The sequence below is a fragment of the Lissotriton helveticus genome, chromosome 3_1 (assembly GCF_964261635.1).
Source record: "Lissotriton helveticus chromosome 3_1, aLisHel1.1, whole genome shotgun sequence".
Lineage (NCBI taxonomy): Eukaryota > Metazoa > Chordata > Amphibia > Caudata > Salamandridae > Lissotriton > Lissotriton helveticus.
Genome location: NC_136061.1, coordinates 921,443,586 through 921,458,023, shown reverse-complemented (window position 1 = coordinate 921,458,023; position 14,438 = coordinate 921,443,586). Strand labels below are relative to the sequence as shown.

Sequence of the window (14,438 nt, the reverse complement as noted above, 5' to 3'; positions counted from 1 at the left end):
TCGCCCAGGCACCGACAGTGTGCCTCGAAATGTCCCTCAGACTCAGGGGCTCACTTGTGCACAAACAGAAACTGCCCCCAGTGTTGGAGCCACACACAGGCTCTGAAAACAATGGTACCCCACCTTGGAGCGGCGTGCTCTCCTGGCGGGACCGCTCAGACTCCCACCACGGGAAAAAGCATGGGCTCCTCTGCATCTTTTAGAAGATAATCATAATTGCACCCATCGTTGGAGTGGCCCGCTCCCTGGCGGGACCACTCTGCACCACTACCCTTACAGGGCCGCGGTCGGCATTAACACTGCACCTATGGAGCCCCCCAGCCCTCCTGAACTTACCAGGCTACTCTCAGGGGGACTCAGCTCCTGTCCTTGGGACCGGCGCCACTCATGTGGTGGGGGCAGGCACCGGCAATGTGCCTCGAGCCCCCTCCGCCTCGACCTTCCTGGGCTACAGCGCTTGCGGGGCTCTCTCCACCTATGGGAGCCCCGCCTCCTTAGGCGCCCTACTTCAACCGGACCCCCTCCTCGGGACCGGGACTTCCAGTGTGGAGCTAGTGAGGCTCCAGTCTGCCGCCTCCTTCTTCCGGTCCTGCCGCGGCCCCACCCACGTCACAGGCAGACTTGCCTGACTTCTGGGGCTGCCACGGCGGGACTGCAGCGGCAATCTCGGGGCGGTAAATGAGGGGTAGGCTCCCTCGGTATCCAACGTGTACAGCGGGGTGGGTACCCGCTCGGAGTGGCAACCATGCAGGATGGGCACCCGCCGAGAACAAATCAATGGGCATGCAAAGACGCAGGGTGGGCACCTGCATATAATTAAAATGAAATAGGCGGGGTGGGCCCCCGCGAGGCTCATGAGGGGGGAATCCTTACAAGGGGGATTACCTCAGCCCGGGCCTGCAGCGCCGTGCTGCTCATCCCCCAGGCTCTCCCTCTCCTAGGAAAAGCTCCAAAAGCGCTCCCAGAGCGATTGGCAGGCTGTAACAAGCCTTGCAGGGGAAATAGCAACCAAAAAGGTCCACGAAGTCCTGGGCATCAGGGGGGGGCAATGTAGGGCCCAGCACACAGGGCACTCCAGCAAAGAGGCAGCCCGCATGGCGGTCCCTCCTGGCCCCACCAGCAGCAAGCCCCCCTCTGTCAGGATCCAAAGCAGATCATCATCATGGGGTCACAGCACCTGCTTTTATACAGCATTTTCCTTTCTCTACAACTGTAGAGCAAGGGGAGAACCAGATACTGGGTCAGGAGCACTTTGTTTTGCTCGGCTCCTCTCTCCCTTTCACAAGACAGTCCAGGGACATCAGACACACCACAGGAGGTGGAGCCAGCATTGTGGAGGGAAGGCACAGCCCTATTCAGGTCCCAGGTGCAACTCCTCCCTCCCATCTACATGCAGATCTCCCTATTCACCACCGGGCAGACCCATCCTGGCTCCTGGAGCCACCCACATCATCCAGAACCCGTCAATCACAAGCCAGATATGCAATTCACATCAGGCAGGCAGACAGACAGTACACAGAAATACCAACTTCTAAAAGTGGCATTTCTCCACCAGTCACCATAAATCTGCACACACCATTGCGCAGCATTTATTCTCACAAGTTCGCACATACTAAACTCGCCCCTGCACTCCTCTCATACCAGGAACTACCAGGGACACACATATCCCCCATGCATTCCTATGGGAGAGCAGGCCAGTCTCACCACACACACAGAGAGCACACACACTTTACACTGGACCACAGTGCTAAAGTGTGCAGAGGCCTAAAATCGGGAAACGGCCACTACAACGCGGCCGTTTCCACGAAATCATTTACCACGCATGCATTACAACGCATGCGTGGTTACAACGAGAGGCTTTACCACGCATACCTTTACTACGAAATACGTAGTAAAGGCATGTGTGGAAAATGAAAAGAAAAAAAAGGGGATTTGGGGGGTCTCCCCCATAAAAAAATCAAATAAAGCGTTGGGAAAAAAATGGGGGGCTTGGGGGATTCTCCCCCCCAAAAAAAAACTAACCTGAAGAGCCGAAGCTGATGCAATCAACGTCGTTAGAGAGGAAACGGAAAGTAACTTCCGCTTCCTCTTAACGACGTACGACCGACGTAAGAAAAAGAAGATGGAGAGAAGGCGAGTTAAAAGGTAAGGGGCATTTTAGTAAAAAAAAAAAAAAAAAAAATATATATATATATATATATATATATATATATATATATATATATATTTAAGGGTTAAGGGCAGGGGTAAATATAAGGAGTGGAGGCTGGGGGCATGTAAGGGGAGAGTTATAACCTTTATCAAGATTATGCCCTCACCATGCATAAATTTAAAACGAAAAACGTTGTAAATGTATGCGTGGTAAAGGAATATTCGAGGTAAAGGTTATGCGTGGGAAACTAATTCCGTTGTAACGCATGCGTGGTAAAGGCATGCGTTGCAACGGAATTCGTTGTAACGTCATACAATCCCTAAAATCACCAACTCTAGGTTACAGAAAAAGGCTAGGAGAACGAAAAAAGTTTCGGGGTGAACCTGCCAAAAGGGCCAAGTCCAAGAAACCCACTGCTCAGACTGCTGACTTTTTCAATGAATGATTCACAGACATAACCAAGAAAATGTTAAATCAGCTAGCACCCCTAAGACGAACATCAATCATTAAACTTCACTTTCCTTGCTGTTCTTATCAATTAAACACCAGTAAGCCATATAGAAAATAAACTTGAGATATATTGGATAGATCAAGACACCAGAAGCCATCTTCAACCTTCAAAATATAAGCAAAGCACACTATCACCACCAGAATTAATTCCAAATACTAAAAAATAAATAAAAAATCACAACGTTCAAGTCATAAAACTATGTACCAAACCTGTGATCAACATATAACTAGCAAAATTCCCGAAGGTGAAGTCTTTGACAAATTCTTCAGAGAAAAAAAACGATGAGTTCATACTTTTGCTACACTCCCTATTTGATCGCCTCTCCCTCCTCTAGATCTTGACACACTCACTAAGACAACCTCTTCGAGAAATCCATCTACTTATTAGAAGATGCAAAATCATCTATAACAAAAATGCCTTATGCAGTCATTGCCCCGTTTACCCTCAACTCCTCTAAAGAAGAAGGCATCTTCTCAGGAACTCAAATCCAGCCAACTATCCCACCATCTCAAAAAGCAAACCTTGACGCAAACAATCTAGAAAATTTTAGACCCATAAACAAACCGCCATTTTCATGGAAAATCGATGAAAGAGGTTGCAATGCAATTGGTGAACCAGATATCAAACAACAATCTCCTGAATGAATTTCAATCTGGCATCAGACCCAAATGCAGCACCATAGATGCTGGAAACCAGTGCCAACTAATACTATTAGACCGAACTGCAGATTTCAACACCATCAACTACGACAGAACTGCCAAACATCTTATATATAATGAGCTTAAAAAACAAGTTCTAAAGTTGTTCAAATCGTTCCTGTTGACAAGAATACACTTTGTTATCATATACTGTTCCAGATCAGCTCCCTACTGAGTAAACAGCAGAGTACTACAAGGCCCAATCTTTTCAGCACTTCTTTTCAATCTCCACATGAGCCTCTTAGCACAATGGTTCACAATAAAAATATCCTTTCCCCAATACACTAAAAGACACTCCGCTATTCGTCAAAGTTTCCAGTTCCCCAGACCTAACATCTGTTAGGTTTTCTCCAAAATCTAATTAAAAGGATGTCTGCCTTCTCTTGAACACTAAACCCAACCAAAACAGAGTTCCTTCTATGCTGGACAAACAATTCCCCTCTATTCCTTCTCGGAATTTCTAAATGAAATAAGTAAAACCATAAACTCAGCCTACTCCTGCCTGGTCCCCAGACATTGGTACTCCATCTCTATGCCCTCAGAACAAACTCTAATCTATTTTATTTCAAGAAAGACCATCCGACTCACCTAGTCAAAAAGACTTTTTGATCTAATCTTCCACCTCTTCTGCTCAACTAGCCCCTTATGTTCTGCTTTGATCCTAGGTCCCCCTTTCTTTCCTTAATCTCTTGTTGACTACTTCTTGTTAATTGTATCATCATGTTCATTACAAAGCACTCTGAAGCACTTGAAGCTAGGTCCTGATTGTATAAGCACCTAAAATAAATAAAAATGCAAAGGTCAATCACACAAACGCTATGCTTTCTGATAAAGTGATTCCCCATCACAAAAATAAATTATTACATGAATATTTTGATTCAAACACATACACTTACACTTACATAGACCCTTGCACTTGTGACACTGGTGATGACTATTAGACCTGTATAAGGTGGGGAATGACATCATAAAATATTTCAAATCTAGATCTCTTGAAAATCTAGCCTTTGTAGGTCTGCTCATTTAATATTGCCAAAGGTGCAGGCATAGCTGTGTGTGAGGATATAGTTGGCACCCAGCTTTATGCACAAAGGCTACATCAACAGTTTTGCTTGACAGTCTGACGTGCTTCCAGAATGCTGGGGCATGTCTTTTTACATGAAAACCTGACCGCCCAAATAAAGGCTATGCTTTTGTGTGTCTGCGTTGAGTTACTATACCTCAGACACAGTTTATGCTACTGTGCCAGGAAAATGTGTTCAGAATGTTACTTTGCAGTCAATATGCACTGCAGACAAATACATCTGTTGGTTACTACAATTTGGGGGACATGCAATTTCCTAGCCAAGTTTTTATCTTTCCAAATATGCTTCCTTCCATTTTGTGGAATAGCAAAGATAATAAAATTTTTGCAAACCAGCTGAGAGAATGATTTTGCTAGAGAGACCCTCTAGCATAGCACACACAAAAGAGGGAGATGAGGGGGAACTCCTTCTTCGACCTCCTCTAAAGCTAATTATCACACACAGAGAAGTAGGAGTTGAGAAATGCGCTTAGAGTGTCTTATGGCAAAGTCAATATGTTGGGAAAACTGCCCTTACCCACAAAATTGTGGCATGCTTCATCATTGGGCTGCCAACAATACACCTGCGCAGACCAACGCATGGGGTGGGGCATTAGGGTGGGGGAAACAATACTAAAAGAAAGAAGAGTAGGGATCAAGCAAAGAAGAAGTGCAGAAAACATGTTAAAACTAGCTCAGGGATATCCAATTCCCTATTTTATTCCAGAACTCCCAGGCCAGGATTAACAAGCATTTGCAATGCAATAGGTCTCGTATTAGGAAAGTTTGAGCTATTGGTATTGTAAATGACAATTTTTTTATTTAGGTTTTGTTTTTGAAAATAGCGAAATTAATAGCTTTGTCATTTACCATGCCAATAGTTATAACTTTCGCAAATGTGACACCTATAGCATTTGTAATGCAATATGTGTTGTATTTACGTGACTTGCATGTATTGATATTACAAATAACAATGGTTTAATTTTTTTTAATAATTAATACTTAAATAAAAGTCTGATGCCTGATGTTTGTGGATACCTGACGCTTGTGGATGCCTGACGCTTGTGGATGCCTGACGCCTGCGGATGCCTGACGCCTGCGGATGCCTGACGCCTGCGGATGTCTGACGCCTGCGGATGTCTGACGCCTGCGGATGTCTGACGCCTGCGGATGCCTGACGCCTGCGGATGCCTGACGCCTGCGGATGCCTGGCGCCTGCGGATGCCTGACGCCTGCGGATGCCCGACGCCTGCGGATGTCTGACGCCTGCGGATGTCTGACGCCTGCGGATGTCTGACGCCTGCGGATGTCTGACGCCTGCGGATGTCTGACGCCTGCGGATGTCTGACGCCTGCGGATGTCTGACGCCTGCGGATGTCTGACGCCTGCGGATGTCTGACGCTTGCGGATGTCTGACGCTTGCGGATGTCTGACGTTTGTGCATGCCTGACGCTTGTGCATGCCTGACGCCTTTGGATGTCTGATGCTTGTGGATGCCTGACGTTTGTGGATGTCTGATGCCTGACGTTTGTGGATGTCTGATGCCTGACGTTTGTGGATGTCTGATGCCTGACGTTTGTGGATGTCTGATGCCTGTTGCTTGTGGATGTTTGATGCATGTGGATGCTTGATGCTTTTGGATGCCTGACGCTTGTGGATGTCTGATGCTTGTGGATGCTTGATGCTTGTGGATGCCTGACGCTTGCGGATGCCTGACGCTTGCGGATGTCTGACGCTTGCGGATGTCTGACGCTTGCGGATGTCTGACGCTTGCGGATGTCTGACGCTTGTGGATGTCTGACGCTTGTGGATGTCTGATGCCTGATGTTTGTGGATGTCTGTTGCTTGTGGATGTTTGATGCATGTGGATGCCTGACGCTTGTGGATGCCTGACGCTTGTGGATGCCTGACGCTTGTGGATGTCTGATGCCTGACGTTTGTGGATGTCTGATGCCTGACGTTTGTGGATGTCTGATGCCTGACGTTTGTGGATGTCTGATGCCTGACGTTTGTGGATGTCTGATGCCTGTTGCTTGTGGATGTTTGATGCATGTGGATGCTTGATGCTTTTGGATGCCTGACGCTTGTGGATGTCTGATGCTTGTGGATGCTTGATGCTTGTGGATGCCTGACGCTTGCGGATGCCTGACGCTTGCGGATGCCTGACGCTTGCGGATGCCTGACGCTTGTGGATGCCTGACGCTTGCGGATGCCTGACGCTTGCGGATGCCTGACGCTTGCGGATGCCTGACGCTTGCGGATGTCTGACGCTTGTGGATGTCTGACGCTTGTGGATGTCTGATGCCTGATGTTTGTGGATGTCTGTTGCTTGTGGATGTTTGATGCATGTGGATGCCTGACGCTTGTGGATGCCTGACGCTTGTGGATGTCTGACGCTTGACGCTTGTGGATGTCTGACGCTTGACGCTTGTGGATGTCTGATGCTTGACGCTTGTGGATGTCTGATGCTTGACGCTTGTGGATGTCTGATGCTTGACGCTTGTGGATGTCTGATGCTTGACGCTTGTGGATGTCTGATGCTTGACGCTTGTGGATGTCTGATGCTTGACGCTTGTGGATGTCTGATGCTTGACGCTTGTGGATGTCTGATGCTTGACGCTTGTGCATGTATGACGTTTGTGCATGTCTGACGTTTGTGCATGTCTGACGCTTGTGCATGTCTGACGCTTGTGCATGTCTGACGCTTGTGCATGTCTGACGCTTGTGCATGTCTGACGCTTGTGCATGTCTGACGCTTGTGCATGTCTGACGCTTGTGCATGTCTGACGCTTGTGCATGCCTGACGCTTATGCATGCCTGACGCTTGTGCATGCCTGACGCTTGTGCATGCCTGACGCTTGTGCATGCCTGACGCTTGTGCATGCCTGACGCTTGTGCATGCCTGACGCTTGTGCATGCCTGACGCTTGTGCATGCCTGACGCTTGCGGATGCCTGACGCTTGCGGATGCCTGACGCTTGCGGATGCCTGACGCTTGCGGATGTCTGACGCTTGCGGATGTCTGACGCTTGCGGATGTCTGACGCTTGCGGATGTCTGACGCTTGCGGATGTCGGACGCTTGCGGATGTGTGACGCTTGCGGATGTGTGACGCTTGTGGATGTGTGACGCTTGTGGATGTGTGACGCTTGCGGATGGGCAGGACACTTGTTGAAAGAAATACAGTGAAAAGCGTGCAACAGAAACACGCCAGTATAATATGAGCTCTCCCTCCACCAATCAGCATAGTTGACAATTCGTTGACTTTCCAATGAGGGGGGGAGAAGGGGGGTTAGTCATGAGTATAAGAGAGAGAGATCCCTTTAAGCTGAAAGCAAATGGACAGTTTTAAGACGGAGATAAAAGGTTCGAAAAGAGGGTGACCCATTAATGTCTGTGCCTGTGGATGCATTTTGTCAGGATGGTGAATATGTGATGAAAGAAGATGGCAAAGGCACAAAAAAAAACGAGCCTAACAGGGGCAGAAAAAACGCGGATGTCTGACGCTTGGTGATGTCTGACGCTTGGGGATGTCTGACGCTTGTGGATGTCTGACGCTTGTGGATGTCTGACGCTTGTGGATGTCTGACGCTTGTGGATGTCTGACGCTTGTGGATGTCTGAGCGGATGTCTGACGCTTGCGGATGTCTGACGCTTGCGGATGTCTGACGCTTGCGGATGTCTGACGCTTGCGGATGTCTGACGCTTGCGGATGTCTGACGCTTGCGGATGTCTGCTGCTTGCGGATGGGCAGGACACTTGTTGAAAGAAATACAGTGAAAAGCGTGCAATAGAAACACGCCAGTATAATATGAGCTCTCCCTCCATCAATCAGCATAGTTGACAATCCGTTGACTTTCCGATGAGGGGGGGGAGGAGGGGGGTTAGTCATGAGTATAAGAGAGAGATCCCTTTAAGCTGAAAGCAAATGGACAGTTTTAAGAGGGAGATCAAAGGTTCGAAAAGAGGGTGACCCATTAATGTCTGTGCCTGTGGATGCATTTTGTCAGGATGGTGAATATGTGATGAAAGAAGATGGCAAAGGCACACAAAAAAAAAAACGAGCCTAACAGGGGCAGAAAAAACGCGGCCGCGAAATGAAATCCCTTTGAAGTCAAGCTGCTGAATGATAGGGAATCTGAAAGGCCTCTAGAAACCTGTAAAACAAGCTCTTGGCATTGCTGTGGGGAGGGGGGAGGAGAAATGCGAGTCACGGCCGCCAGGCCGTGAAGTGTGAAGCAGTGGGCGGGAAAGAAGATCCCTTTGAAGCTGCTGGGTAGAAATGCGAGCTCACGGCCTGGCGGCCGTGTAGTGTGAAGCAGTGGGAGGCAGGAGCAAATGGTATGGGGAGCCTTTGAAGAGCAAGCCAGAAACACCAGGGGGGCGGAGAAGCAGATTGCCTAGGAGGCAGGCAGAAGGCTCGGGCTCGTGCATGTGTACATGCACTCGTGGAAAACCTCTTTTTGGTAGACCTTAGTTTAAGTCTTGGTTTCACTGCTATAGACTCGTCCTATTCCATTCCTGCGGAATGGGAATAGGCCGAGACCTAAAAAGGTATAACAAACCAGAAGATGGTGGTGAACAGGGTAGATTATGAACCCTTTATCCCTCCTCTCTACATACGAGTCTACATGTTTCAGCCAGTTGTTGCGACTTTCCCAGCTTTCGTCAGGACTACTAGATCTCCGTATTCATACCCTCCTTTCCTACCTTATTAGAAGTGGATCGAGGACTGACTCTGTACTCGCATATGGGTTGTGTATTCACACTTCGGATATAATAGAGTTTCACAGCAGTTTGTGCTTGAAAAAGCTTAGGAGCGAGGGCGGCTCCCTTTAGTAGCACATTCATCAAGGTGAGTCTGTCTCGGACAATGTCTCTCCATAAACTGTAAAAGTTTTTACAACATATTGACTTTGCCATAAGACTCTTGAAGCACATTTTTCAACTTCTACTTCTCTTTGTGTGATTAGACCCTCTAGCATGCCTTGTGTTTTTTGAGGCAACTGCAGGACGAGTGGTGCTGTGTAAAACAATCTTCACATTTGGATCACTTGCAATGGTCTGCATTTTGCAAATCCTCCTTTATGAGCTTGTAGCTTTCCAAATGAACTTTCCTAAATAAAATGTCAGAGCTGGTGTTACTACACAAATTAGTAAGAATATAGGGCATGAAGCAACTTTGTACCTAAACGTTATATCACTTACTCTGGTATTGTATACTCGGCTGCTTTAATTTTTCTAAAGAGCTCCTGCGGTATACTGTCATAGAAAGGGAACTGTCCGTAAAGCATTGTGAATAGCACCACACCCAGTGCCCACATGTCACTAGGCTTTCCCCGGTATGGTCGACCTGCATGGGAAACAAAAATGTACAGCAGTCAATTTGAGGTAGTAACTTTCAATGTTAACAGTCATGAATTTGATTAAACTAAAGTCTAAAGAACCATAGGTACCAACACACATTAGGTAATTCAAACACACAGCTCAGTCGGAAGCAGAGCCATAAAAGTTGTTTAATCTAAAACAATACTGCTTCTTAAAGAAATGTGAACTTCTGCTGTAGATCTATAAGCCGGTATTATAAGACAATGGTCCAAAGACTATTACTTCACAATATCACAGTTAGTCAACACTTCATAATTTAATTAATAGAGTATTGTAATCTACTCTTCATCGATGAATCGAACAATCTCACGAAACGCAACAGCAAATCAAATAATCAGTGGTGATTTATTCATTTTTTACCACTATTGAACAATGTAAAAAGCTTACAATACATATAGGTCATATTGGTTGCCCCAAAGGGAGAGTGCAAAATAGAAAGATGTGAGTCAGATGGTGTTCAGTGATAAAGAAAAGCAAAGATTTTCAAAGATTTGTGACATAAAAAGACCATTGTCTTATAATACCGTTCAATACCCAGGTCCTAGACCATTTTGGGTTACCCCATTTGATTAATGGATAGATCTATAAGCCGGCACTATCTGCAACCACTACAGTTACCAAGCAGTGCTCATCAAAACACAATTTAAAATGCATGGATAGGCCTTTCGCTCAAGACCTACAGGTGACAACTCAAAAATACAGCATAGGAAGCATTGCTTGATAAAAACAAAAAGGTTTCCCCTGACAACAAAGACTGTAGAGATAATCCATCTATTTTTCCAAAAGTGTTTAACTCAATTCACAGTGTGACTTCCCTGAACCGACATTAATCCATGACTGACAGTTGATTTCTTGCTGTTAAAACCGAAACAAATACTGCATAGTGATTCATACAAGAGAAGTCAAGGACCCTTTAAAAAAACATATTCTTTATCTTCAGAAAGTAACAGAATTCGAGTAACAAAAAATGAACCCTGGTTCCTGTAAATGATGTAGATCAGTGGAGATGCCAATGCTGTATTTACTACCTCCCCCAGCTTATCACACGGGCTGGCAGAAGAACAAAAATGCACAAGTACTGGTAAAGGCACTGGGTCTGGCTAATAACTAAAAGTGCCTGGATGCTTCCATCCAGTCAGTGATCCATTGGTCCACACACTCTAATCACTATTCATACACAGTCACTCTTCATTGCACTGCTAGGTTTACTGACATATTCTTGCAATGAGCCACTTGTTCGACTGAACCAGAAATACACTCCTCAATCCATGAAAAGGCACTTTCAGGAGTCAACTAAACATACTGTCTTTGCTGCTAGTTTGTGAGGGTTGTGAATGTGTGCGGTAGTGAATGACTGCTAGGGCGAGACTGAACCCAAAATGGGCCGGTGCCAAGACAGGCCAATGCTTCACACAAGTGGGAGGAATAAGGCCTTACCACCTCGCTGCCGGCACATCAAAACTAAACCCAAAGAAGTCCCAATTATCTCTAACTTGCCATCGGAAAAGTTTTGGCGGTCTAGGTGAACCAGGGAAGCTCCGTAAATCTTGGCATTTCTGAAATCTAGCGACCCATGGAAATGCAAAGAGGTGGGGCTGGCATGAATGCCCCACAAATGGGTCAAAACACTGTTTCCCCCATATTTCTGAGACCGAAATGTCAGGCACTTTGAGTCTAACAAGGTGGCATTCCCACATTTAACTCAGTGTTTCGGTGGATCTAATACACGTCAACAGAACGGACCAAAACTGTAACCATGTGAACACCTCACTGAAACCACACTGCCTTCACAAGTTTTGATCAATTCCTGCTGAGGGTGATAGGCTTAGCCACACGTAGAGTATTGCTGTCATCGCGAGAAAGCAACAAAGGGAAGTACACTAGGGTGAGCCCAACATACAGGGGGGGCTGGGAGAAGCACATGGGCAACAGGGCGCAACACAGTGCAGAGGGAGAAAAGTACATGAGGGAGACAGCGGGAAAACATATGCACTCCCATAGAGTGTATAGACTGTGTGGTAGACTAGATCTAAAAAAAATGTTAAAGCATCACTGGGTTGTGGTATAAAATAGACTTAACTGTCAAATACGTATTTTCACGTCAAGATGATGTTACTTACATTTTATAATTGTTTTATATTTAAAACTGCAAGGAACCGCCAAACATTTCAGCAATGTTCTTTAGTTAGGTGATTAACTTAAACCTTTTCGTTCAGATTTGAAACATATGTCTGCCTGACACAAGCGCAAGAGGCGAAGAATGAAGGAAAGGATTTATGAAGCACAAATCTCTTCCCACTTGTGTGCAAAGATAACCAATACCCTCCCCCCGGACCCTCCCACCCCGCCCTCTGTCACTAAGTGCTTTCAATCCCACGCCGAAAAAAACAAAAGCACTGCCAAAGGTACAGTACATTCCCTGTCAAGCAACAAATCAGCAAATTATAGTCACATGGAGGGTCAAAAAAGCATAAAGATCACTGCTGCGCTGCCGCAAGCACACGGGAGAAGGCAGCCAGCGTCCTCCGTGACTCACCGCGTGAGTCACTGGTGCTGGATGGTTTCAATATTTGTCCTAACTATTCCAAGCTCAGTGTGGAGAAAGTGATAAGTAGCAGGCAGGGGGGCCGTCAGGGGTAACATTTCATCAGCAGAAATCCTATCGCGCTGGCTCCAGGCAGGGAGAGTTGTATTAATGATGGCAGCTCCCTCCAGACCCCTGCGCCTAAGGCTGGTGCGGTTTCAAATCCAGTGCTCAGAATATCGGCTGAGCGGCATTTATCCAGAACATGAAGGGAACTGTCCAAAGCTATGCACCCAACAGATCCAATCACTGCTCGCTCTCATAGGTTGGGGGATTAGAGCTGCCGGATTCCAACACCACACGTCATGGTTGTACCAGAGACGAAGAATTCTAGGAGCACTCTTTAAACGCCCAATTTTAAAAAGCCAAAAGGATAAATACATTCTCACACGTCATAAAATATCAGCCAAAGATTTGAAAGCAGTATATTTGCAGTTCTTCTCACCAATGAAAATCCACTTGCAACACATATTTAGAAATCTTGTGCTTCTCTGCCTCTTTAGCTGGGTATGAACCCGCAAATGAAGCTGCACAAGACTACCTGGTATTTGTATAACATTACTGTAAAGTAATAATATACAGAAAACAATGTCATTAACAACCATAACTAATGGAAGGGAGGATTTTGCCTGGTGCAAAAAATTGTCTCTGATCAGAATTAATGAATTACTTTATTGTAGGATTACTTAAAACCATGTCCGATCAGAAGGATTATAAAGCGATTTTCTAAAGATCTTGTAAGCATATTTTAGGTCTCGCGTGGCGTCGGGTGCGCACATGCGAGATTTAATGACTGAGTAGCGAGGGTTAACCCCGCCCCTCTTCTCCATTGGCTGGCCGCCTAAACGGCGGCCAGCCATTGGAGAAGCGGTCTCAGTGACGTCATTCTCTAGCTCTAAGCCCCGTCTTTTTCGGACTGGGGGGCGTGTTTTTTAGTTTTATTCTACCCTCTTTTCCATTGGTTGGAACAGTCAAAAACACGCCCCCCAGTCTGAAAAGGACGGGGCTTACAGTGTGTGCCGTCCTCCCTGCCATCCCTGCCCTTCCACTGGCTGAGCCCAGCCCGGGGGCGGGGGACGCTCCCTCTTATCCCTGTTGTGGCTTTTGCATCTTCAAGGACCAGGAAGAGGGTCACGTCGAGGTTTACTCGTGGTCGGATGAGAGAACACGCAGAAAGTCAATAATATTAAACAAACTGAGCTCTTGCCATGCGTTTATTTAAAGCACAGCCTCAGAATTATAAACGATGCGTCAAAAATAAGAGCAGTTTAAATAGCCAGTTTACACAAAGGCTGTAAGATGCGGTCTGGTACCTTTCCATCTTTCCCGAATCGTTGCCGAGATGAAGCCGTCCCAAGAACTTGCCTGGTTATTTGTTTCTGCGGCATGCTGGTGGGCCATGCCTCCCTCTACAGGCATGACCCCCTCGGGGAGACTGCCCCAGCAGCCCCCCCCATTGCCCCCAGATGTCACCACAAGACATGAGGAGGGAGCGAGAAGCCGCAGGAAGGTAAACACCTGGCTGCCTCCCAACACGTGTAAACACGCCACCAGAAAGGCTCCGCAGCCGCAAACCACATACTCCCTTAGAGATCCGGAGGAGCAGGCCGCAACCAGGGGCTCCTTGGCGACACTGAGTGCACCTAGCAAGGGGGCTTCTTAGACCTGCACTTTTAGGAAACATGTTTATCCAATTGTGCAGCATGAACCTACCCAAAACGGTGAGTAATCGCTACCAAGTATCAAAAGTGCTCCGTACAATGACAAAGATAGGATGGATGTGTGCGAGCCGCTGGACGTGGTAAAACAGGTTCCTCGCAAAGCATGGGGTACTTTTAAATTCTTGATAGGGCAGCCTGTGGATTCCTACTTCTACATGAATAGTGCCCTCACATCAATAATAAGGAAGGAGATATTCCCGTGCTTTAAAATAGAAATATGCAACTCAGGCAAGGCTCGTTGCGGGCTCTTGCCACGCTCGACCACTGTCCCATGGAGAATGCTTTAAAATAGAAATATGCAACTCAGGCAAGGCTCGTTGCGG

General features: G+C 46.7%; 1 protein-coding gene across 1 annotated transcript in view; it reads right to left on the bottom strand.

Annotated features, from left to right (window-relative positions):
• STK40 (serine/threonine kinase 40) overlaps positions 1 to 14,438 on the bottom strand; it is a 379,098-nt gene that overhangs the window by 88,808 nt on the left and 275,852 nt on the right. Inside the window, exon 9 of the mRNA XM_078681258.1 lies at positions 9,631 to 9,775. Within this exon, the coding sequence (XP_078537384.1) occupies positions 9,631 to 9,775 (145 nt within the window). The remainder of the gene's footprint in view (positions 1 to 9,630; positions 9,776 to 14,438) is intronic.